The 27,549-nt window shown below is 36.0% G+C and overlaps 1 protein-coding gene across 1 annotated transcript in view; it reads left to right on the top strand.

The window, feature by feature from the left end:
• Positions 1-27,549, top strand: part of KCNT2 (potassium sodium-activated channel subfamily T member 2) — a 128,389-nt gene that overhangs the window by 62,984 nt on the left and 37,856 nt on the right. The window contains exons 10-14 of the mRNA XM_026043863.1: positions 8,916-9,096; positions 11,299-11,463; positions 12,876-13,012; positions 16,299-16,362; positions 23,259-23,367. Coding sequence (XP_025899648.1) covers positions 8,916-9,096; positions 11,299-11,463; positions 12,876-13,012; positions 16,299-16,362; positions 23,259-23,367 — 656 coding nt within the window. The remainder of the gene's footprint in view (positions 1-8,915; positions 9,097-11,298; positions 11,464-12,875; positions 13,013-16,298; positions 16,363-23,258; positions 23,368-27,549) is intronic.

Raw genomic sequence — 27,549 nt, 5'->3', positions numbered from 1 at the left:
GTAAAAAATAGTACAATAAGAAAATTAAAAACTGAGCAGAGATTACATCCTCATACGAGATATAAAGGTTTTGCATTCACTGATCTATATATATTAATTCACATATAGAATTAAATCCTAGGTGTGAGCATAAACATTGTGTAATAGGAGCACAGTACATCTATATCTCTATGTTCCCACATAATTGCAGCATTTCATAGTGCCCTTCATTCTCCGTTCTAAAAATGTTCATAAAAGTCTGTCCTCTCCCATCTAGCGCCTCTTCCTATCCATCTGCAAACCTCTCTCCTTTGTTCCCAGGAAGATTATATAAAGCACAGCAAGCAGCTGTCATGAGAAACAGATCTTCCTCATCAGTGTCTGTGCTTCATTTATTCACCCTTTAGTCTTCCAAATGCATATTCTACTGCTTTTCTTAAAAAGTGCTTTTCTCCATTTTGAGTGTGCAATGAACAATTTCATAAACTCAGAGACATATGAAAAGCTCCTGCTAGTAAATGATAACCCATGAGTAGCTTTTTTKCCTTGGTTATAAATCACATGGGAAAGGAAACCAAGACTCACAAATTTCATTTCTTTTTACCAGTGCAAGCAATAACAGAATTATGGCTGTATGGAATTATCTCTCTACAAGCTGGACTTGTCCTCAGACAAAAGGGAGCTGGAATGAGGAAGGTAGAATTTGGAAGGCCATYTGCTTCTAGAGGGCCTCAGAGGAAAGTCAGCTTTTGAGATCAGTCCTGGCTCTCTGTGTGGAGTACCACGTGAACATTATTGTTATTATAATGAGCAGGCCTTTTACTGATGAAAAAAAGTAAAAGTGTGATGAAAACAAATGAGAAAGAATTTCTGGTGAATAGATGAGCTTAATGCAGACAGTGAGGATTGGCTGCACTAGCAACCAGATTGTGAAGAGACTGTGTGAGCGCCTATAAATAGGACAAACAAGAATCAGTTTCTTCCACAGCCAGAAGTTAAAATTTACTTCTTCTGRCAGAGCTGGGGTTTAACTCTAGAATACAGTTTATACTTTATAGAAATTCAAGCTAGAAAGCCATATTTTACCTGTGAGTTTTCTGACTGGGCTGCACTCCTTATGCATGTAGGTAAGGTGGATACAAGTGGTATCTGCTGTGAATCGACTGTGCATTTGAGACCACTTCTAGTCTGTAATTACAATGAGCTTTGTAGGTATGAAAATGCTCTTACCACAGGCAGATTTGRTGCATAATACATGTAAATGTTTGAGAGGATACTAAAGGACAGGAGCTGCAGGGTTGTTTATAACAAATCAATGTTTGTTATGAGACTGAAGTACCTAGGCTAGGATGGAAACAGTGCTGATTCACCCTCWACCAGAGAAAAGCTGCTCTTGGAGCACCACTGAGCTATAATTAAGGTTCGTATGATGAATTATTATTGATACAGACAGAAAGGATGATCCCCAGGGGAGGATCATTCTGTACTGTTCCTTATTCTTTCACTAAACACATGCTACTCCTATCAGTAGAAGAGTTAAAAATAATTAAAAATACTTTAGACTATGATTTTTTTCTTGTAACAAAACATCAAATAATGGAAAAAAGCACAGAACRTTCACAGGTCACAGTCTTCCAACTAGGCTGGACACTGCTCTACTCACCTTTATTAACCGCCCACTGCTCTGAAGCAATGCATTTTAATCATTCAATGTCAAGAGAAAAGTTGGAAAGTCACCTGTGTTATGTTTTAACCTATTTTACACTTTCCTAAGAAGTGGAGAATGTGATTTTGCATTTACACTCATAGAGGATGAACATAAAATCGGATCTTTCATATCTCAGGTGGTAATCCAACCAATAATCGTTAGTTCCTCAAATAGAAACAAATGATAAAATTAATAAAAAGTAGTGTTTCCATAGTGAATATAACCTGCTTCTCCATCTCAAGGGTTTTGAAAGAATGATTTACAATTTCTTTATAATCATTGGCTTCGCCGAGTCAAGCTTTCATGAATTAAGATTTTTTTAAACTAATTTGATAATTAAAATCCAGGTTTAGTGTGCTTAAAATCTGTCAATTACATAATTAAACAGCTTCTATAATGATAGTAAAACAGTAGGAAAAAGATTTGGAAATACATCTTTTGTACTGTCTGCATGTTTCTATTTCCTGAATAGCTACTGATTCCTTGTGCAAGGAGGAAGACCTCAGMCTCCAGCGGGCTCTTATATGAAGGRGTAATGGCACATTGCATTTGGAATTCCAAACTCTTCATCAAAACATGAACRCTCTGGAGCAGACAGAAAGTGTTCAGAAATACAGATAGTTCTTTGGATGTAATGAATAAAGTGCACAATCCTTTTACAGAAATAAAAATGGCTTTCACTGGGCTGAAATCTGCCCACAGTAGGACTATACTTATGCCATCCCAAAACAGAATTGTTCGCTGCAGCTCTACTTCTCATTTCTCAAAATGTAGCAGCAGGGATAGGTTCTCACTCAGCTTCAGCAAATATTTACATAGAGTTGGTCATTTCATAATATTCTATTTTGCTTACCAAGCTGGTTTGCAGCTGCTTGAAGTCACRTGGCTAGATAGTAGAGGTTTGTAAGTTCAGCTTCTGTAACCGTTTGCTGCATATAATTCTTTGGGAAGTAAAATAATTGTATAATAGATTATGGATAGGAAACAGTCATTTTTGATAAAGATAGATCTGAAACARAAAAAGGTGACACTCTGAGCTGACAAAAAAATTGATAATTTCCGATATGTTTTTTGGCCTGGTGGGATAGCTACAAAGATTTCTGTATCCTAATCTCAGCTGAGGGCTTGATTCAAAGTCTCAGGAAGCTGAGCTTTTCTGTCCACTACCGTGATTCTTTAAAAAAAAAAAAAAAGAAAAAAGAAAAGAGAGAGAGAGAGAGAGATGAGAGATATTCTCTGCCAATCTCTGGAAAGGAATTAGCCTGGAAAAATATAAAGATTTGCATTTGGCTGTCTGATATAGCAGCATTTGAGAACTGCAAATAATTCTGAGGGAATTCTCAAGTCACTGATTTTCTCCTTAAAAATTAGGAAATCGCAACGTCCAGCAATATTTCTTCTTTTCCAGTCAGTCCTTACTTTGAATGTATTTCAGCATGTTCTATTGCACTCATAGGATCACTTGTTTCCAATTAAGAACAAGTATATTTCCCTACAGACAAAAGACAGTTTAATAACTGTTTAATAAACTACATCACCCTTTTAGTCTGCATTTCTCCCTCAATGCTTTCACCGTCTTGTATAAAGGACCCATTTCTAGGTTCTATAATTCAGTTATTCCTACAGCTTTAAAACCTACCTGTATGGAATCACAGTCCAGATGGAGACTTTTCATTGTATTTTCTAAAATTGTTACATTATACAAGATCTATTGCACCATATCCTGTCATTTTTAACATTTCAAAAAATGCACATTTACTTAAACTAGTTGATTTTGGTTTCTATTTTAATGTATGAAAAATTGCTTTTCAGAAAATAAATACTTAGAAAAATAGTTTTTGTAAATGACTTGTGAAATCATCACAAACCTTGGAAAAACTGTTGGAAGCAGTTGGTTTTCAGCAGCTTCAAATTTCAGCTTTCAGGGTTCTGAACAGCATCATGGCAGAATATTTTCTTCCTGTCTTTCACATTTATTCATTTATTTGTTGAAGATTTTACATTCCTCACCTTGTTCTTTTGTTTGACATGTTTATTTACACAAGAGGTTCAGAGAAAGCATTAGCTTAGTAGGTCACGGGTAAGTGGGTTAGCAACACCTTCTGTCTGCAGGGGCAGACTACAAAGCTCTGTGACATCTCAGAGGAAAATGCTAATTAAAGTTCAGAGGACATGTTTAATCATTCCGAAGCCAACATACAGCGTTTGTATGAGCAAATGAAGGAAGTCACTTTAGTATCACTCCAATTACATCAGCATTCAACACAGATTTTTGAGAAGTATAAATTCAGCATTTGATGGTTCTCTGGAGGCCGAGTCCACAAACACTGAAAATTGCTTTCCCCCTAACGTCTAATTTTAAAATACAGGGAGAAAAAATGCATCTGGCTCTACATCAGTACCACAGAGAAAACCAAACAACCCACAGAAACCGCTTCTAGTATTCCAGAAAAGCTACTTGCCTCTGTACAGAGCGGGGCAATCTCCAGGTGTAGCATTACTTCCCACGTTGCGTTTACTTTAGGGACTTACGGCTGCACTGTTAATCTATTAACGGTTAACACTAACATCCTAGGCCGGCAATAAGCACCTTTTCCCAGTATCAGGCAAAACATTATATGCCTTCTAGAGTGACGCTGAAGTAGAAACTGTTCTATAGCCGTATTTTATTTTGCTGAAAAATTCAGGAAGTTTCTTTAAACATCCTAGATGAACCCTGCCAAAGCTTCATGTCCTTAAGCAGATAATTCCAGCCACCCCAGAGACAAGGTACATCTCATGCAGCCCATGCAATTCCTAGAAAGTTAACCAGCTTTTTTGTTTAGTACTACACTCTGAACTCTACCCACAGACATCTACTAAAGTTGTGGGCATATCAGCAGTTCCAGTTTTTCTCATAAAAAACATTTTGTCTATAACATAATCATCAGATTATTTTAAAACAGCATAAACATTAACTGGCAGATTATTATTATTAGTTTGGTCTAACAGCATCATTTTACATTTAAATTTATGAAGACTTCCATGACTTTTAAGACCTAAGAAATCACTGGTTTAAATGGGAACCTTCACCCAATATGGGTTACAGAATGACTGTATTTCTGAGTTGCAGCTGAGTGCGTTTTAAATGCAGCTTCTACAGTATCTAAGCAATCAAGTATTACAAAATCTCACAGAAGTTGATAAAATTCATCCTGCTTGATTTTGCATCGGATAGTCCTAGAAACTAGCTGCTTAAAGCACTACGGGAAATAATCATGCCACTTGAAGTTCAAAGTTAAAATCTAAAGAAAGCAACACTGTTGAGTTGTTACCTAATATAGACAAATAAAAATACAAACTAATATAAAATTGATTATAAATAAGAGTAGTTAAGGTACAATATTTCTGAATTCCAATTCAAACTGCTTTAATTCTTGTGTCAATTCCATTCTATGCTACAGMAGCACTATAAAAATCTGATTTAATTTCACTGATTATTCCACACTGTTTGCAATAGTAGAATGCTCAGAAATAAGACAAAACTGGGTTTAAAATAAGACGGCAATACTGAAATACTTGTTTCCATATTTCTCTATATTTTAAACTGCCCAGGTAACAGACTTAGCAGATCTGTAGGAACATTCCAATTTTAAAATATTTTGGATAATTGTCACCTACAATTTTTACCATTTCCACAAAAGAACTGTAGCATTTTTTTTGTGTGATGCAGGGGACTATTTGATGCAGTTATTGGAATAGGTCACTATTTATACACCAAAACTGTAAAGTAACAATTCAGGATGGAAAACATTTGTCTAAGTCTATGACATTGCCTAATGTCATACTGAAGTACAGCAGTCCGGTCTGACCAGCAGTCTGGTCTGACCATCCAGAACTCTGAGGTTCCATTCTCAAGGCTGTATCTTCCCTGGGGAAAGCAGGATAAATGTGTCTGAACAGAGTATTGTTATTTCCATCTTATCCGTTGTTTGTTTTTTCAAGACAGCTGAAAAATCTACTAAGTGGTTAGGGAAAGACTGTGGCTAGTAGTAGTATGGTAAATATGTTGCAATCTATCCTTCTGTGTATTGAATTCTTTTATGCCTGAGCTTTTATACTGCAGTTGGAGATTTGGCTGTTTACAAAACAGTAGTTAGTTTTGGCACATTCAGCGTTTAAGTAAACAAAGATTACTGGAATTAGCAAAAAACTTCCAGTAAACAAAGACTGACCTCTCAAAAGTTCAAATGATACCTAACTAAACATGACTAATCCTCAGAGATGACATTATGTTCTTTTTATTTTCAGTTGCATGTGCTGTGGAGTGAATAAAATCACACTTCTGTTCTCCACGCATTTGTAAGGAGATCTGTGTTTTCTTTGGTAGACATTTCTTTTTCATTTCTTTTTTTTCTTTTCTTTTTTTTTTTTTTTTTTGAAGTAATACCAAATATCTTCTCCATTAAACTAGTTTTGTTGCCACTGTTTATTTAAATCCACTGGGAAATGACAGCCTTGTTGAAATTACAGAAAATGAAAATTAATAAAGGTGCTGAATTAGGCCCTATGTTTTAATTAGGGTCTTGTTTGATCTTGTCCAAATACTAACATAAAATAGCAAAACAGCCCAAAATTTATCTGAGTGTTATGGCACACTTAATTACCTCAGGAAATAAGAGGAAGCAGAACGAGGGCATGTGCTGCTTATGTTGTTAAATGCAGTATCCATGCACCTTTTAAAAATAATGCTTAATATTTAGTAACATAAGGAATGTAAGTTGCTGAAACAACTATTTTTAAACAAAACAGGTTGTAGCAAAAGATGTCGGTAACCGGTAGGAAACGGAGTCACTCAGCCACGTGTACAGGGCCTCGCGGCCCCTCAGTAGGTGACCCCAGCACCCTAATGAACGCAGCCAGGCAGCCTAGGTGGCAGAACATATCACGGTGCTGAGTAACCTTTCCCCAAGTGCACTAGGAGGGAGAGTGTAGGGCAGTACTCATGGGGGAAGAGTTAATCAGGTAATATTTCATTTGGCAATTACACTCCCACAAAGCTGTCTCTTGAAAGTAATTTTTTCTGCAATTTTGTGATCTCTGGTTCTAGGGAAATAAAGAGCAGAGCAGCAAATCAACCAGTGAAATTAAGATTTGGTCATCTAATCTTGGATTTATCATTCCTTTGTTTTCAGGACTAGGGCTTGATGTAAAATTTGGCAAAACTGCAGGTGAGGTGTAAATAAGTTTGAGAGGGAAAAAAAAAAAAAACCTTTTCAGGAAGTTTCAATGGAAAGGAAATAGCCTCCACCATTGCCTTTAGTAGTGGTAACTAAAAGTGAAAAGCCTTAGCTCATAACTTTCAATGAAAGTCACCTCAAATCCACAGCATTTATCAGCTACAAAATGATTTTTATGGTTTCAAGGAATAGGAAGGTATAGGATCATATAGGACAACATCTGGTGGAATCTTTCTAAATACTCATTAAATTCAAGGGGATTTTTGCAGTTATCCTAAACTGTAAGGATTCATGACATAGAACTTGCTATTTTCAGTTAAGTATTTTCAGTGAAGCCAAATGATTGGCTAGACTAGCCTACGAATAATACTATAGAATCCGTAAGGAATAATATTAATAAAGAAAATCTCTCCCTCATGAAGACTTGAGTTTTCCTGCCCGTAAATTCTATAAGAATTTTTCAAGATTCAAAGCAATCAAACAAAGTGCAAAAATGCCTCTCTCATTCCTTGAATATGTCAAAAAACCTATAGCAGAATTCTACCATCTTAGTCATCACATCAGCTAGTGGAAGCAGCAAYGGTAAAACTGACCCTTTTTTCTAAACAAACACCAGACAATTTCATAGGCACCACCAACAGAGAAAATACATTTCTACCTTTGCCAGGATCAACCATTGTGCTTCAACATAAACCTACGTACAGACATTGAATACAACCAGCGAGTGCTGTAGTAGTCCTTTTATGTGGGACAGCCGTATGGGGCAGTCCTGTCACTGTCTCTSTAATTACTACTTTGCTGCTCCGGGGAGCTTCAGCTCCTGAAGGTTAAATGCACCGGAGTGATCAGGAATAACAACAACCAAGACATTAAAATCCATCTTAATTTGCTTTTTAGGATTCCATATAAATTATGGGAATACTATTAAAACAGGCATACTTAGAATATGTATATTCCTGCAATATACTTCATTCTTTCAAATTAACACTGGAAAAGGAGCTAGCTGAAAAGCATCCATGGCTGGTATTAATAGAAAGTGTTATTCATTGACATACTTCCAAATAGTCCCTCTGTTAATATCTTCAAAGCCAAAAATATAATTAACCTAAAAAAAAAAAAAGTTAAATGAAACTCTGGGAACATAGTGACATTACAGAAGATCTAAGTTACAACTCCAGTGAAAAAATGTGGGACAAATAGGGTAGGAATATAGAAGTATCAGTTCTGACTGAAGGCTGAAACTTATGCAAACAGCAGCATAAAAACCTTTTTAGAACATTTTGAGATGTGTGAAAACTACAAATGCTAGAACTGTGAAAAGGAAACTGGGAATCTGATACATATGTTATGGAAATGCCACTGCCCACTGCTAAATTATTTTTGGAGATCAGAATGGAGAATAGGAGAACAACTGCTAAAGCTGTTATAAACACAGGGTCTCCCTGGCAAAGCAAAAATCTTACCATGGATGATATTAATGACTACTRCCATCTGGATACATTTATGAAGAAACCATCTTTGGTATGTTCCAGAATACTTACTAGGAAATACAGCATTGTTTATCTATTACATCTCTGATTGTCATTGCCCTAACTTGGTCATACCAAGCAAATTCCCTAAAAAAAGATTAATTCCCTAAAAAAAAAAAAAATCTGAATGGTAGCAGCTATGCAGCATCTGCCTTGTTCTAGTTCAGAAGAAATTGCATCGATCCATGATGTTCAACATACCACCTCTTAACTCACAACCACCACTAAGAAAAACCTAGCAACATAGTTGTGACTGTCTTATTGAAATAATGAAAAAAAAAGATTTTTTTAGGTTATAAATGGTGTTTGAAAATTACACTAATAACACTTGTGGCTTAATACTGATGATTTCATTGAAAGAAATGCTAACTGGAAAATGCATTCTAGAATAAATAATTGCACGCATAGCAGTCATCGAACTGGAATTGACCCTAAGTACAGTTTTTATTCTTTATGTCTTTATTCATTCTTTTTTACTAGTATTTGTGGAATTCAGCATCTGGAACGAGCAGGAAACAAGTTGACTCTCTTTGACTCCCTTTATTTCTGCATAGTGACATTTTCCACTGTGGGCTTTGGGGATGTTACACCCAAGATATGGCCTTCAAAGCTGCTTGTTGTCATTATGATCTGTGTTGCTCTTGTGGTGTTGCCCATACAGGTAAATGTAGATTTTTTTTCTCTTTAGAATTATTTTTAAAATGAAATAATAATTGAAGTAATTTACTGTTACTGTTATTATAGCATATTTATGTTGAAAGGGATTACATTTTATTTGCACATAAAAATGAAATATTCTTTTCTCCCCTCATTTTCTATGTCTGTCCTGTAATAAGTTTAAAATTACACTAAAAAAAACAAGTACGAGCAACAGTTTTCAAGCGCTGGTGAAAAATAATGGATCCTGTCTTGTACCATACAGCCCTTCTCTTCATCCTAAAATTTAGCTTTGGTATTAATGGACCGATTTCAAAACAAACAGTAGCCAGCACTTTCTGTATGAGCATAGCATTTCCTCCCCAAGATGTCCCTGTTTCTAATCTTGGTTCTTTCTGCTTCCTCTCTTGTTCTTATGGTCTGATGTTAGCTTGAAAAACTCTTTTTAAATTTGCAACTCAAGCAGATTGCCTCACAGCTGTGTGTGCCGGTACATACGCACACTCGCCCGCACACAGAGCCAGCAACGCGGGAACCTGCAACTCCTACATAGGTTTAAAACTTCTAACAGCTTCAAGGGGAAAAGGCAGATTTGTCCAAATCCCAATTCCCTATTTCATGGAATCAGTATAGGTTTCACTACACTTAGAGCAAACATCAGTCTGATTTCTGGCTGCAGAAATCCTGGGGCGTCCTGGGCAGCCCTGCCAAGATGTTCACTGTCCCGCAGCTGATGATCACACATGACCCAGACCTCCTACCAAAAGAAGGAGATGTGGGAGGACACTGCGTGCAGCTATTCCAGTAGTCCTGCTAGAGTGCTCCACATTGGAGCTCCTTACACGGCAGGAGCTTCCAAACTGCCTCTTTGACAGTGAGCTAAAGCTCGCTGTGTGTGCAGCACAGAAAACCTTGAAATCATATGAACATTCTCACTATATCTAAATATTTAACGTCTGTGTACATGAGTATATATGCAATTATATACCCACTCAATGAAGTGGAAATTTGGTAAAATACACATCCTTTTTAAAAATGTGTTTTAAGAAATTAAAAAATTCCTTAAACTTCCCAAGAAATTGGAATTTCAACTTTCAAGTAATTCTGATTTACACCTCTGCAATCTCAGTTAATGGCCTATGATTTACTGCTTTTTCTACACCAATTTACTAGAATTAGCTATTTTAATTTTATAGCTTTGTACTGATAGGGGCTTCATATAGTGTTCCTCATAAGATGTGGGAGGCAATCTCTCCTGCGCTTTTGTCCTGCTAAGATATGAAAACAGTTATTAGTCATGATTCACTCTCTCCATCATTCGAATGGGGATGAGGAAAACAGCTAWCACACAGGCATACAGTTATACTGAGCTCAGTATTAACTGTATACAACTTCCAACGAACTTTGAAATGATATTTACATGTTTTATTAATAGTACAGATTGTTTAAATATTCTCTTTTGCCTGAAGAGCTCTGTCTACTAAAGTGGTGCTCTTACATACTTAACGATTCTGATTCATATTTCCCAACATACTGCACACTAGATTTCCCATCCGTAAGAGCACAAGACAGATTTTGCTGGGAGCCTTCAAACGCTATTCAGCTGGCAAAGATAAAATAGCTCTATTAAGAGCTGCCATGTATTTAAGTGATATCTCTGTTTGTAAAACAGGTAAGAGAGTATGTACAGATTTGATCATAATATGCGCATATTCTCACCTTCAGAATACTATAAAATCTGTGAAGAAAGTCATTGCCCAGATCATAAATAAGATGGTGCCTTTATCAGACTATCTATGCTTATAGTCACCTGAGAATATGACAGTGTTTAGGCCAAATGGCAATGGAAAAAAGTGCAGAAATGTGAAATAACAGGAAGTAAATAAGGTACAACCTTTATTTGGTTTCTAAAATCTATAATTCAGTATCATCTCTTGCTTTAAGTCCTCCTTCCCATTATTTCTGAGTGCCACACTGAGACTAGCCACAGTGCTAAGTTTGTTAGCCTTCCTACTATCATTCATCTCACCCACTTAGTAGTAATTTTTATACAAAGAAGAAAGACCTCAGGAAGAAAGTGCTCCTGATAAGACATTCAAGAGCTAAATAAAAAATAAATTGAAAAATGCAACATTGTTAAGTCATGATCCAGTTGTGCTGCACATCTGCTTGTCTGTAATTCACTGATGTTTGACATCTATTGCAGTTTGAACAGCTGGCATATTTGTGGATGGAGAGGCAAAAGTCTGGTGGCAATTACAGCCGACACAGAGCTCAGACGGAAAAACATGTTGTGCTATGTGTCAGCTCTCTGAAGATTGACTTACTTATGGATTTCTTAAATGAATTCTATGCTCACCCAAGACTGCAGGTATTTTTACAAAAAAAAAAAAAAAAAAAAAAAGAAAAAAGAAACAGTTAAACACTAGTACTTTTCAGACAGTCTTCTGAAACTGCTTTTAATTTGTAAAACTGCATTTGGGAATAGCTGACTGGATTGGGACTCTATAATTGCAGCATGGATGAGAGATACAGTATGGATACATTCATTTTAAATTGAGATAAATGGATTAAACAGACAGAATTACTGTCTTGTTGAATTATACTCGTGCTTTTAGAAACAAGTATTTCCATGTAGCTTCCTTTTCTTTCCTGTATCAAAATAGAAAACTCTATAAGTATTCTGGGGACTGCATCCAGAACTCCTTCATAAGTCAAAGAGTTTTTTGGTTTGGACATTTTATTTGGTTTTCACTGATGTTATGTAGATTATATCCTCTGCAGTTAAGAAATAGATGCACATTAAATGACAAAGATCTACATAAATTATATATAAGATTTTTACAGTCTACACATTCCCTAACACTCTCAGGGCAAAATAATGTCATATGAGTGGGTCCATATTTGGATCTGATCATATAAAACCTATTTATATTAAATAGCAATTTGGATTCAATATTGTTATCTTTGCTACAGACCATTTCTTCTATTTCCATATTTTTACTAAGCTAACTGTGGTATCTTAATTCATTAAGTAGCACATAAAATCAGAAAACAAAATACTCAAGAAGCTGAGCAGCAGTTTGTGAAGTCCCAAATATGCCTTAAATTAATTAGCACCTAAGAGATATAAGCAAATGTACAAAGAAACTCTTTTATAGACGTATACAGAAACTGAAATCCAAAATTTAGTAGCTAGTGCAAATAATAAGTCAGCTTCTATATACACTGGAGACAAAAAGTCTTAATATTACCAATATAGTCTAAAAGAGTTTTAGATACATTCTTTTTACAGTCAGAATGGGAAGCAGGAGGGCACAGATGATCCACTAGATCCAAGAGATTGTTTTCTGAAAATATCCATGAGTAGTAAGGAAAGGTTCTGTTGAGCCTTTCCTAAGCCCTTGATCCTTCTCTTCCCTAAGCCTCCCATTTATCTCTCTTTCATACATACACCTACATAGATCTTAGAACAACAGAGTACAGTCTCTATGCAGAACTTTGTCTGCATAGAGACTGTACCACAGGAAATAGGGTTTGGATCTGTCTGTTAACATAGAGGAAAAAAATGTGCAKGTATTTAAGAGGTGGGGTTTTGTAAGTGCTGGACAAATCTTCAACCAGTATTTTAAACCCATCTATTGAAATAGCTTGTGTCAATGAAATTTGAGAAATTATCAGAGATGTTTTTGACATTCTGAGCCTCTGTTGTCTTATCCTGTAGCAACAACAGACGGTAACATCAAGTAATAACATGCCTATTCCCCCTTATGTTTTTGACAGGACTATTATGTCGTTATTTTGTGTCCTACTGAGATGGATGCTCAGGTCCGAAGGGTGTTACAAATCCCAATGTGGTCCCAAAGAGTTATCTATCTGCAAGGCTCAGCACTAAAAGATCAAGACCTGTTGAGAGCAAAGTAGGCAAATATTGACTAATACTTATTTTTTGCTTGTTTCACATCATGCTGTTTACTAAGTTTGACAGACAACACAAGCTTTGTTAGAAGGAAAGCATGTGTACTGAAGAAAGCAGAGATCTGTTATATAATCTGTTTTTTCTAATATATGAAAATTTTCAAGAGATAAATATTCGTAAGCTACTTATTTTGACCAAGCTTTTCTTCACTGTCTTTTCTGTCTCAGTTTTTAGAGGTGTTAAAACAAGAGTGCATATAAACAAATCAATTTCTTCCAGAAACAGTACAGAAAATTACAAAACTGCCAGAAATGCTAACATTTATTTCTGTTCCTTGAGCAAATGTGACAAATGTCACTAGTAGTTCTACTGATCAACTGAAGGGATAAAAAGTAAACAAGGTAATGATTTCCCTTTTAAGTCATCTCACAGTCTTATTTCCTTACCTAGTCCAGACTAATAATTACAAGCAACTATTCCATTATACCACCTCCTGCAGGACCCTCCTCTTGCCACATACTTCTAGAAGATCTACTCTGTCAGGTAATAGACAATAATAATAGTTAAAAGAAATCAATCGTATTGCCTAAAAAAAAATATAACACCTAAAACACCAAAAATCCTCTGCTGAGTTGCTTGAAGGGGGGAAGGCATCATCCCTTCAAAGGAGGATCGTCACTTCAAACTCTCCAAAGAGAGATAAAGGTGATTCTTAGCAATTAATGGATTTAGGTAACCTGCACTGCTCATATAAGAACTTATTTCTTTCAACTTAAAATAAGCAACTAATAAAGACATCTAAAATTAAGGCAATACCTGCCTGAGAATTCATRGCAGTCCGTCTTCCCAGCAGAATTGTTCCAGCAGTCAAATCAATCCAAGGAGCTGAGTGAGCGGTATTTTTTCAAATGTCTGCCACTGTAATTAGAGCTACTTTTGTATCTGTTTAAAAATTGAAAATTTGATAAAGCTTTGCTCAGGTTTAAGATTTTTTTTTAAAGGTTTAAAAAGAACATTGTGAGAGGGCTGATTTTTAAGAGATCCTTCTCATGTGGGATTTGGTTGGCATTTGTTCTACACACTAGTAGAAGAAAAATTAGGCTGTTCCCTAAAGATAATCATGAATTTCACTTATAATAACCTAGAGCTAGTCAACTGTGGAACTGTGCTTTTTCCTGCAGAACATGTAATTGAATGTACCTGTCATAGAATAATTTTTAACCTCTCCTGAGGGAAAAAGCATATGGGGAATTTAATAGAATATTTAATATGAAATATAATCCAGTACCTAAGCTGTTTGCTATTTTTCTTTTAATAAGAACATAATGCACTGAGAAGATAACAAGGCACACAGTAAACTCTTCTAATAAATAAAATAATTATTAGTAACAAAAAAGGCATTTCATTATCGTAATTTATGCATGTATTACACATGAACTGCAATATCAAAATAACATGAGAAAGGCTGCATTGAAAAAGTAAAGGAATACCAAAAGTGGGCTGACTGCATTGTTAGCAAATTATCAGAAAATTAAAATTACACTTTGTATGCCGTACAACACCATTTGACTTTACAAATATTATATTCATTCCTGTTTCCTACTTTTTGAGAGCCTCACTATGCGAACAGTATTTGTGCACCCAGGTGTAATAAACAGAATAAATTTTGTCCTGTGATACCACACTGGAGCTGACGTTGTTCAGCTCCACACTGGAACTAGAAAATGAGTAACGGTACTATGTTAGATTTCTTTTCCCCTTCATCTTTCTTCCATGTTCTGTCGTGAACTCAGATATTTTTTTACCCTTCTCCTTATATTCTTCCTCTTTCTTCTCATAAACCCACCACAAATCTTCCTACTGTTAACATCAGTATTTTTCTTTATACTTCATCCTCTCACATTTTCTCCTCAGTTTACCCTGTCCCTTTAGTTTCTGCCATTTTCTAGCAGTGGAACTACTGTTCTTTGTCTCAAACTCAGATTTTCTGGCATATAAAAATAGTGTAATTGCCAAAAAAAAATCTTTCCCAATTGTTAGGACATCAATAACACTGTTCTCTCATAGAGAGTCTCTGGGTTCTAATAAATGTGTTCAATAGAGATGCTATTAGCATTTCTGTTGTCGACATTCAAGACATTTATAGAAAGTTAATCTCAGGCTGTTATCCTTGTCATCTGCAGCTGAAATGATTCAAGAAGCTTCAAAAAAAAATTCAAAAAAGGAAAAGAATGACTATGATCCCATTAGCCTCATCTAGTTATGAAACCATTCAAATATACTGTTGATCCCAGTTTCCTCACCAGCTCTCATAAAAATCCATTCCCTCACTAATGTCACTTGTCTTTCAAGGCTCTCCTTGTCTTCCAACTACTAGGACTAGTTACTGTGTAAAGGTACAGCAATTAGGAGTTATTAATGATATAGAATCTTCTTCCCCAAGCTTCTTTCTCCTTGCTCTCCTTTCCAGGAAATCCATTTTGATCATCCTGTTTCCCTTTGCCCAGAAAGTCCAGTTTTCATAAGCAAGTTGACCAGGTTCCTCTTTCCGTACTTCCCAACACCAGTAATTGGTGTGGGATTCACTTGGAGAGGATATTAAAAACTGAGGCAAGAGTGCAATAATGAGGTCATGAGACCTTCAGTCAGTTTGTTTTTCACCCCTGCTTCCACCTCAAGTCCTTATTACATGACTGCTGCACCTGCTGTAGAATAATTGCACATCAGAAGTTCTCGAAGGACTGCAGCCAGAAAACAATTCATTCAACATAGGCAGACAAAGCCACTTGTTATTTATCCCTAATGCATTGCATTGTTTATGTATCCATCATTCCACTAGCACTGGACAAGACAATTCTATGTTATGGCTGTTACCTGCCATCTCATATTCATTCTTACCATTAATGACTCCTCATTATGGTACCTTTATGCAGTAAGGTACAATAAGTAGCACAGAGTGCTGCTGCTTACCCACATTTAAACTCATGGCAAATAAATATTTTGCAGAGTAAATGTGCTGGGGCCACACTGATGTTCCTATTTTGGCACCTCTTCCACTGGCATCAGAAGTTATCTTGCTAGAACCTCGTCAAGAAGCACTGATAAGCTGTGAATTTTCTGCACAAGACAACTGCTGCTGACATTCAGATAATGGGTGAAAACAGATAGACTAAGCTTTCTCAGTATTCAGTTCCTAAGGATATATAGCATTATGAACTGTGAAACACAAGTCCACAGAAGTATTTTATTTGCAAATAACAGGCTTTTTTCTCTGCCCCTTCTTCTAGAATGGATGATGCTGAAGCTTGTTTCATTCTGAGTAGTCGCTGCGAGGTGGACAGAACAGCAGCTGTAAGTTTTGCAGAAACAACTCACAAAGAATGTGCATGCTGTTTATACTGTTACCAACTATATCCCCTCCCTAGCCTGAGACTTGTGTGCATGCAAGATTAAAATTAGCTGATTTACACAGAGGTTTCGCATGAGTGCGATGAACTTCTGCTCTCAATTAAGTTATTGGAAAGGCTTCTATTGAATTTGTTAAGGCCAGGTTCTCACAAATTCAGGAAATTAGATTTAATGTCTCATTTCACATGACGTATCTACTACTGCTTTCTTAGAAACTAAGTTATATGAACACTACCAATGAAGCTATGATTTTACAGTGTACGTTAGTTATATATTGAGAAAAGATTTTTAGAAGCCTGAAGATTTATATGTATACATTTTCTACTACAGTACTCTTTAAAAACAGAGTTCACTTGCTGAACTGTGTTTATAGTTTATGAACTATTACACATTTTTGTGCATTTTTTTTTCTTTTCATAGAATAGCAGCATATAATTATAACATTTAGGGATCATTTCCATATTTTATATTTAAGTATATAAGCAATATCCTGATCCTGTACAGATTTGTTGACGCTTGGTTATTAATCACTCTAAAGAGTAGCACTCCGTCAAAAATAGAAGTTTTATTCATATTGTCTGGACTAATTGCAGTTTGCTGTCAGTGTCTAATTTAGAGAGTTATATTTAATAAAGCAGAAAAGAAGTACACCAGCTGGCTGGTATATCCATTCAGAAGCTTTAAACTATCAAGTGCTTAGTGTGAACAAAGTAAGAATTGAATTCAACTTTATAAATCATTCAGTGACTAATATCAAACAACCAATACCTCTAAGAATAACTTAATACTTTTCATATTTGTTAATAATAGATGTGAAAAATGCAAAGATTCTTTAAATAAATTATGTTCATGCTAATAGTTATTTGCTGTCAGACTAGTTACTATCCAAAAASGGCAGTGATATAACTATGCAGCATATCTGTGGTAAAAGAATAAAAATATTTTAGTATCAACTAGAACTTATTAAATTGGTGAATTATCTATTGATTGCAAATAACTGGGGAGAAAATCGCTGAGGAAGAAGAGTTCATGAACTCAATTTCACTGTTTTCACCATGATTCACAAGGTAAAATATTGCACACTTAGCTGTCTCTTCAGTTCAGTATTGAAGTGCATAGCAAGATAATCAAAATAGGTTTAAGAATCCACAGAATTAAATTAGGTTGTTTGCAAATTGCTTGACAACATCAAAGTTGTGTCTTCAAATCAGTTTATCTCAATTAAAAAAAAAAAATAGGATAGTAATATTTGAAAACAAAGCAATGCACCTGTATAAAGAGTTTTAGTTTAATTTGTATTTGTTAATATTATCTTTTACAGACTACTGTTCTACTGTTAGATAATAAGGAATAGCCATTAGTTTCCTAAACGTTAAAATTGGGAATAAGTAAACACAGGAAATAAAGACTGCATCAAATACGTAGAGCTTCTTAATATATTGCCTAAAACTTGACTTCTTAATATATTGCCTATAACTTGACATAACAACGACTTCCTTTGCCCTCAAAACCTATTTACCACCCTCACTATACCTATAACTGAGTAGAAAAAAAGTGACAGAAGCAGCAACAAAAGCTGTAGTTAGCACAAAGAAAAAAAAAAATTCCCTTTGTAGAGAAATGAGCCTCTAGAAGCAAATTTGATTAAAAGTAGCTTTTTTTTTTTTTTTTGGGTAGAATATCACAATGCTATAAGAAGTATTTTACTTCAGAGCTAAAGATCCTGGGCTAAACTTCACTCACATAAAGCCACTGAACTCTCTTGAGAAATAAATCTGCTATGATATTCAGACTTTTCCTGAACTAATGGCATTGAATTCGATTAATCAGCACTAGACTCTTGAGTAGTGAGAGCCACTGAATGCAGCAATAGGTCCTAGAGAAAATGTTAAGGCAAGTACTCAGAATGTACTATTTGGAAGTGAAGGAGGTACTAGGGTATTTATATATAAGAATAGATAGTAATTCCTGCAAATACCTGTGAAAATACTGCTTTATGACACTGAAGAAAAACACCTTGCTTAAATTAGCTCARTTAGCTTAAATTAGCTGATTCTGATTCAGCTACAAAATCTTGTTTCAAAGAATATACTGGACAAAACAGCTCAGAAATGAGAAATCCCATAAACCAGAGGATGTGAATCACAGCCATTCTTGTACTCTACCTTTCCACAGCTGTAAGGACATCTGCGCTGACGTAGGAGTCACTTAGACATAAGCTCTACATCTCTACTCTGCTCTAACCCCTCCAAAGCTTACACCAAGAGAGGGCAATTTTCAGCTCTGCCTAGATTTCCCACAGGGCAGCCAGTGGACTCCAAGTATCTTCCATCCATTCTGGCCAATCCTACTCGTTTCTGATTTCAAAGCTGCAGCCAGCTACAGTTCTCTCCATGCAGCCTTTCCACCCTCTTGGCCAGAGTGCCCCAAGGAACAATAAAATATTTTGTCCCATCTCTTCCAATCGAGGCCATTAGCAACACTCAGGTATCACTTTATCCAGACATCCAAAATGGGAGATCTTACTGAAGAAAAGATCCCTCTTATCTTCTGCTGTAGCAATATGCCCTTTTGGCTAACTAGTCATAATGTGGCAGCAGTTAGCAGATGGTTTTCTAGATAGAATAAATAACATGAATCAAGCTTTTCTTATCCTCTTTATTTGAGTTTTGTACATTTTAAGAACTTTCCTCCCCTACAATGCCTTATGGGGAAGGCCCTTGTCTTGGCAGCACTGCATACACCTACACTTCCCCCTTCCGCAATACAGACCTCAACAATCTGCTACCAAGCAAATAATATTATTCGCACAGCCTGCTGTGGTGTACAGATCAATTTTTGCCACTGAAATCAACCATCACTCTTTATAAGGAGTTGTGTCTTCGTTCTCTATGATTTTCAGAAAAGTTTTCTTATGCAGGTTTATACAAAACGAAAAAAATCCTCTTGCCACAGAGAGATGGAAAAGGATTCCCCATAGAGAGGATTCTCCCAAAAGATGAAATGATTCTCCATCTTTTGTAACTATTCATGTAAAGCAAAAATAACTATTTTGATCTCTTAAATTCAGACTTTCACTTGGCCAAGTGCATTGAGAAACTGATTATGCATGTCTAAACTCTATCCCTTATTCTRTCCATTCTACACTATATGCCACCTGTCAATAAACAGTGTTTCTCAGTGAAATGGCAAAAAAAATGATAAGAAAACATAAAAGAGCAGGAATATGACTAAACGGTGCTTATAGTTCAAAAGAAGATATTATCCTAGGCTTGTGTTACACATTTATCAAAGTCAAGTATTTGCTACAACTTTAGTAAATGCCACTCTCTGAATGAGTTAGGATTTTTCCAAACAAGAAATGTTTGCTCGGAAATACCAGCTAATGAGAACTGGACTGTGTCCAGAAAGCCTAGCAGTTTCAAAAATGTCTAAGGAAGGCCAGCTTGCCTTGAGAGTTGAGAGAGAGCTTAAAAACTTCCTTCAAGTGGGACCCAGTCCTGCCCCGCAGGCTCCCCAGAGCCACTGCTCCCCAGAGCCACTGCTGCGGCGTCCTGCTCACGCTGGTCACGTCTTGCCTCTCAAGCGTGTCACCGGCCCGGCAGCTCGGCACTCCTGGGGTACTTCAGTTCAGAGACATGATTTATTCTGTGGCTCCAAAGCAAATGGCATAAATCAGGAATCTGAATTGGAACAGTGAAATTGGGCTCTGAGGGTCAGTGTGGTTTTTGCTCTTCCTTTTCGTTGTTGTTCAGATCCCCTTTTCACATACTAGAATTTATACTTTATATAATAGGGCAGTTTTTTTGTCTCTGTTTTTTGTTTCATCTTACTGCCCTCTAGAGCTTTGAAATGAAATAGAAACTTCTCTACTAAGGAGTATATGAATATAAGTTACTGTTTGATACTGAGCTAAAAAAAGTTCAATTTTAAGCCTATCTCAGTAGCTGCAACTGATTTTTCACCCTACTTTGCCTGGGAGACTGACAAAGTGTTAGGAATACCCCAGATCCTGTCCTACATCTGACAGTTGCTAAAATAAAAGTTAAAAGACATGTTTAGGAGACCCCTGTCTAGAACAGCTCTTGTTACTCGGGGGATTTTTCGAAGTCCATGAGGGTTTTCCTCTCAACTGCAGTCCTTAGAAGAGGGAACTGGCTGTTCCTTGCCTGCCTTTGTGTTCTTAATACATTCTTAATACATTTAATACATTTAAGCAMCACAGTCCGGTACTTCTCATCCATGATTCTGAACTATAGCTCATAAGGAAAGTTCAACACCAGGTGACAGGCAGCTACTTTATAAAAAATTATCAGACCAAGAATCTGTCAGCTTTTCCGTCTCCTACCGTGCATTTTCTCTTTCCTGTCAAGACAAAGCTCTACCAAATTTTATTTTATCAAATGTCGTTTTGACATCTCAGACCAAGATATAAGCTGCTCATCTGCCACAGTAAGCAGAACAGTCATCTATTTCATATATGGAGGATTTTATTAAGCATTCTTTACTGTTATTATAATTTACTGTATTATAAATAACAGTATATAGTAATTTAAATAACAGATAGTTTCAGGGAAAAATACTTTTTTCAGACAAAAACAGTTATGCTTTCAAGAGAAAATAATTTTTAAAAACTCATAGAAAATACCTGAATAACCTGGAGGAAAACGGAAGGACTGAAATTATACTTGCTGGTCTAATTTTGGTTTATCACAGCAAATTCAATCTTAACTTATGGATGTAATATATGGGAATGAAAAACGCAATTCTCTTCGATTTTATTAAGTCTCAACTCTGTGTCAACAAAGCAGTTATTCAAGAAACCATTCTTTCTCATCTGTTTCAAAAATCAATGAGGTCTGTGCCAGGCTGCTATGGAAAGGACAGGGAGGAAGCTAGTTATGTCAAACCCAATGTAATGAAGTAGTATTATCACTGCAAATGACTGAAGATTATGTTTCCTTGACACTGTTTGCATAAAAAGGGCAGATAAACCTGTGTTGTTGCAGACAGGTTTTCATATCTGCCCTAAATCTGCCTCCCAGCTTCTTGCTCGTATCAGTGCTTTAGCATCCCATTACCCAGTCATTTGCTACTTGTAAGGTGAGTTGGGATTTAGCTCCCTTCAGACAAAGCAACAAGAAGCCCAAATGCCAAGAATCATAATACAGGGTCATAAGTCATATGTGGAAGAAACAGGGTTGAAAAAGTGACTGTAAAAGAGGAAAGCTTAAAGCAAGTTCTCCAATCTGCTGCGTGGCCAACAGCAAACATACATAATCTTTCATAAAAGTGTTAATAAGATAAAACATATACTAATCTATTTTACCATCCTCAAAAGGTCTTCTCCTTATGACTTCATTCCAGTATTTCTAGCAGAAGAGCTACTTGGTACCATCTCAATTGACATTAAAATATTATGGTTTGAAAATGTCAATTATGCTCTGTTCCAGGCAGAGATTTTCCCTTGTGTTCATGAGTCTGAAAGCTTTCCTTATTGCTGATGCTGCAAACATAATGAATTACTCTTTATATTCTGTCTTTTAATAGCACCAATTTCATGACTAGGCAAGGCATTTCAAACCAAAAACTGTTTCCAATGTGGAGTTCTCAATTATTCCTTTTTATTTCTGAAGTAAATAAAAACTATGTTGAAGTGAACCATATTTCATGGAATTCAATATATTATCAAATACTTTTGTGGGATAGCAGCTACTTATATTTAACTCTCACTTGACATATAGTAATGAGCACAAAACCTCTATCTGTGAATCTGTTGAAATCCAGTGGCCAGTAGATGGTAAAATTCTGCCATCAGTTATGAATATGCGCTAGCAGCACAAAAATGCAGTTCTATTTTGAGTTTTGGTGTTTAGCTGATATTTTGATCCTTGGTGTTTAGCTGACAACTTGTGAGACTTACCACTAATTTAACATTTTAAAACTGATATCTTTATTCTATATTACTCAAATGAGGAGTCTTTTTCTAAATACACTAATATATCCATCCAGATTAATTATGCGTGGCTCATCGCTACCATCTAAGAGTTTTCACACACGTTTTCCCAATCAAATGTCAGCCCTCTCAAATTAAGCTATTGCTGATACTTGCGAAAGGATGAGAGAGACAAAATACCTCACATGCAGAAGGTTTTCGGAAACAAATCTTCTCTTGCTCTTTCCAACAAGTAAAACAGGAGATCACAAAAGGTTCATAATAGTATACTACAGGTAGGAGAAGAGCTTATAGGAGGTCTTCAGCCCAATAATCCTTCTCAAAGCAGGGTCAGCTATGGGCTCAACCGGTTTTCTGGTGGGCTTTATCCAGTCAGGTCTTGAAAAGTTGCAGCACAGCCTTTCTGGACAACCTTGCTTCAGTGCTCGACTATCCTAATGGGGAAAAGGTTCGTTATATCCAGTCTCAACCTCATTGCAACCTAAATCCCTTGTCCTTTGTCTCCTACCACACAGTACTGTGGACAAGTGCTCCAGCCTCCTGACCACCTCGGAGGCCTTTTGCTGAACTCACTCCAAATTGTCCAAGTTTTTTCCTGTGTGGAGGAGCTGAAAACCCCGCCCAGTATCTGAATGCAGTCTAACTTGGGAGGAGTAGAAAGGGATAATGACTTCCCTCCATCTCCAGGCTGTGCTCCTGTTAACACAGCCCAGGATGCTGTTGGTTGCCCTTGCCCACGGGGCACACTCTACTGTCTGCCCAGACCCCCAGGTCCTTCCAGAAGAGCTGCACCCAGCTGGTCTCCTGCCTGGGCCAGTGCAGGGTGTTACCCCACTGTCCTGGATCTCACTGTCATTGTCTCATACTCTTTATTTCATTTTAGGATCATCAAACCATTTTAAGAGCATGGGCAGTTAAAGACTTTGCTCCAAATTGTCCTTTGTATGTCCAGATATTGAAACCCGAGAATAAATTTCACATCAAGTTTGCAGGTAAGTGCCATATTTCAGCCATGTAAAGAACCTGCTAATATTCTTTGGTCATTTGTTTTATAAACATGTAAACAAAAAAGTCAGATTCTCTAGAGATATTTACTGCTTAAAAAGAGCCTCTAAAAAGAACAAAATACTGTAAAAGACCATGCAATGTACCTATCATAACAACAGCAATATGTCATGCTTTGCATTAATGCCTTATTCATAAGCATTTAAAGGATTACTGTATTCACACATTCTGTTTTATAATGTATTATATAGAATTGTTTCATATATAGCACATTTTTACTGCATAACTAGAAAGGCAGGTTGCAGTATCAAGATCAGCTTGCTGAATTCATATTTTTAAACTATTTCTGTTGTTTGAATCTTACTATTACCAAGAGCCATATGGAAATAACAGGTAAGAAAAGGCCAAAAGTCAGCTACAGAATGAACTGAAAAAGGATGCTTGTTCCTGTGCGTTTTTTTTTTTTTTTTTTATGGTATAAAAACCCATGATTTTATTTACTTTCAAATATTTTTGGAAAAAAAATATAATTTAGTTCTAAATCCAGTAAAACGAGTATCTCAGAAACTAGGAATAAAAAGCAAAAAGATGTTAAGAAACCAAAATAAAGAATTCTCTCATAAGAACAGATTACTAGCTTTTATATGGCATACTTTTTTTTTTTTTTTTTTTTTTTTTTTTTTGTCAGTATGTGGGCAGGTCTCACTTTCTCTCTTCATACATATATATATATATACACACACACACACATACTTTTTTATTTATATATATCTATGTATATCTTTATCTACATATGCTCTAGGTGTCCCTGCTTGAGCAGGGCGGGGTGGACTAGATGCTCTCTAGAGGTCCCTTTCAACCTCAACCATTCAGTGATTCTGTGATATATACACAGATGCAAACACACCCATATATGCACATATTTATATGCTCATACAAACACACACATACGTGCTTATCTGTGAAAACATGCAAACACTTTCCTAAGAATAACACATTTTATCCATCTTTGCAAAAATATCTCTGTAAGTAGAAGCAAAGCTTTCCATTTCAAAGGTAACGTGAAAAAAAACAGTTTTCTTGAAGTGTATTTTGAGCATAAAGAGATTGCTGATTCATGCAAAATTCAGAAATCTCTATGGAGAAATATTAGTCTCCTTCATCATTTCAGAATGTGATAAAAAAGCAAATTTCACTGCAGAGCAATTCCAGAGCAGTAGTTAAAACTGTTTTAAAGGCTACTGGATTTATCAATAGATTCAAAAGAAGGCAAAAAGCATCAATAACAGTCCCCAAGTCATAAAAGTGCAATCTTAAAACTATGATTTGGAACAGCAGGGAATAAGACTTATACTGTGACAAGTATTACAGATTTTTTTCCCCCTTCTCCTCCTTTAAAACAAAAAGCATCAACATAACCTCTTCTCTCTTTAGCTACGGTTACATTTCTTTACCGTAACTATGGTAAATTGTCATTCCTAATTGTCTTATTACTCCAACTCCTTTATTCTTAATGCCTTATCTCTGTAGAAGCTGATACATAACTAGACTTGCAAAACACAGATATGTTCTAATTCTCAAATTGAGAATTTGGACCACATAATAATAATAATAATAATAATAATAATAATAAAGTCAACCTCCCCCCCCCAAAACAACAAAAATCTTTTTGAAATCTTTCCTTCTGTTGAGCTTAACCGAACTATTATCTCACTGTTGTCTTTTATATTCTGTAGTTCCTGAAGGGTTTATGAAGACGTTATGTATTCTGAGATTCATCAGCCACCTCCAATATTAAATACAAAAGTGCAGTGTTGTAGCGTTAAATATTTTTACTACATCTTACATCCCGAAAGAATTTTTGAGCAGCTTAGGGCAATCCATTTCCATATGCTCTGTGTGAAACAGTATTGTTGCCTTTAATTTAATGTCAATGCAAAACAGTAAAGACCTGAGAATTACAAGCTTTTTAAACTTAATCTTATTAGTCTTACTGATACAAAACACAGGAAAATTAAAATTAAAATTAAAATTGGCCAGGTTACCAACCATATAAACAGCATCATTGGATGGTTTATCTACTGCAGGTAGTCAGACAGTAAGTGTGAAACGTCAAAATGTTTGTTCACACACCTTTGCGAAGGGAGATCTCTTCTGGTTACTACCCTAGTCCAACTCTGCTTCATTCTGAGATATGCACCCAGTGGGGGCTGCGAACTATAGCCCTGCCCAGAGTCCTTACCAAGCAAATCTGTTATAAACATATGCAACATTTTTCTAAGTGCTTTTCTTATTATTCAGTACTGCTTTACTACTGCCTTAATGTAAAAGCCTTCTTTTAAATTTGATTTTCCTTTAAAAATGATTCTTCTGAAGGTTTACTGAACCAGTATTTTGCATTTTTATGAACCTGAAATCTTCAGTAGTAAACTTTTTTTTTTTTTTTTTTTTTTTTATGGGCAGGTTGCAATACCATACCTGAGAAAACTAAAGTTTCTTAATTCAATGGGGAAAATGTATCAAGGAAGTTTTTGCAACAGAAGTCTTACTTTAACTACACTGAAAATCTCTAGCACTATAAACTCAATTTCTCAGCCAATTATGTTATACTATTTTAACAACAGGTTGACCAATTGCCCAGGTTGCATGAGACAGTCCGAAATGTAGTCCCTGACTGCAGCATCCCAAGAAAAATCTCCAGGATGCTATTCAAAACAGTATACTGGAAAACTACCTGTTATAATTTATTTCAGACCGGAACACAGGAAGCCAGGCACACCTCCGCATCCTGTCTTCTCTTTGCACCTATTATTACTTTTTACATTAAAATTTGGTTACCTTTATTTGAAATGGCAGTAGTTCTTTGTGCTTGGATATGGCACACACCAATGGAGTCTGAAAAGCACCTACCATAAAGGTTTGCCCAAGCAAATTACTTTGCAAATGAGTATGAAAACACTGTAAGTATACAGTCACTAAAACAACAACCCTCAGATAGATTAGGAAACACTGTATCACCATTGTTAATAGTCTCATGTCTTGAACTGAAATACTGTGCTTATTCCTGARCAATTTCCAATACACAAATGCCCTGGCTATTCTTGTGGTAATATTCAATTTTCCTCCACTGGCAGTTGCTGATGGTTTTCTTATTCTTTTTCGCTTTTCTTTCAAACAGAGGGCTACAAAAGGCCCTCTACTCTTGATGCATCCAACTGGCTCTGCATTTAAGGACAAATATGAAAAGTAAAAATTATCCACATCTTAGCAGTATCTGCTCATGCAGTACAGATACTGAAGAAAATCTTTCTACATTTTAATTATAACTTCTATTCATTTTCTAGCAAACATATTAATCACTTTTACCTTGAATATTCAGAAATCACATACAAACAATTCCAGGAACCGGGAACATATTTCATCATTGTTGATTTATTCTAGATATCCCAATGAATTAGACTGGTGAAATCTGACATAAAATCTATAATACTTTAGCAGAAAGGAGCATTGTCCAGATTCACTGAAATGATTACTGAATGAATGCATGCGATGATGAATATAACCAATTACAGATAAAAATAGGCTAATGGATGGGCAGTTTTCTTTATCTGGTCTGGTAGTGATCATGTTAAGTTACAAATTATGAAAGTAAGGTTTCTCAGAATAATTTTGTCAGTTCTAGGACATTCTTACCACAAGACTGATGCTGCAGGCATAAATCAACACTTCAAGTATGTTTGATTTTCAGGAACATTACAGAAGTCACAGCTTACTACACTATGTTCCTACATCTATTTGTGACAGTGGCAAATTTTCTCTCAAAATATATTTTCAGTAAAAAATATAGTTTCAGAAAATCCTAAATTGTCTATTTCTTTAGTATTAATGCAGTAGAAATACTTCTATGTGATAAAATGACTTGACATCTTTAAGATTCAATTCAAGACAAAGTGCTTTTTTCTCTGACTGTTCTGTGGCAAACTGAATGGTAATTTGGTGACACTGTCACCTGATGTCACGAGACGTGAAGTTTGGGAAAACCATCACTCAGCTTCCTCCCTACCCGCATTACAGGAAAAAGCATCAGATGCAGTTGCTCATAGCCTAAACCGCAGCTCCAGAATAAAAGTACCAAGAATAAAATTAAAACATAGTGAAGTTCTAAGCAC

This window comes from Nothoprocta perdicaria, unplaced genomic scaffold, assembly GCF_003342845.1.
Source record: "Nothoprocta perdicaria isolate Ctin4 unplaced genomic scaffold, notPer1 scaffold_34, whole genome shotgun sequence".
In the NCBI taxonomy this organism is placed as follows: domain Eukaryota; kingdom Metazoa; phylum Chordata; class Aves; order Tinamiformes; family Tinamidae; genus Nothoprocta; species Nothoprocta perdicaria.
Note: the sequence above shows the minus strand (reverse complement) of the source record. Positions and strands in the feature narration are given on the sequence as shown.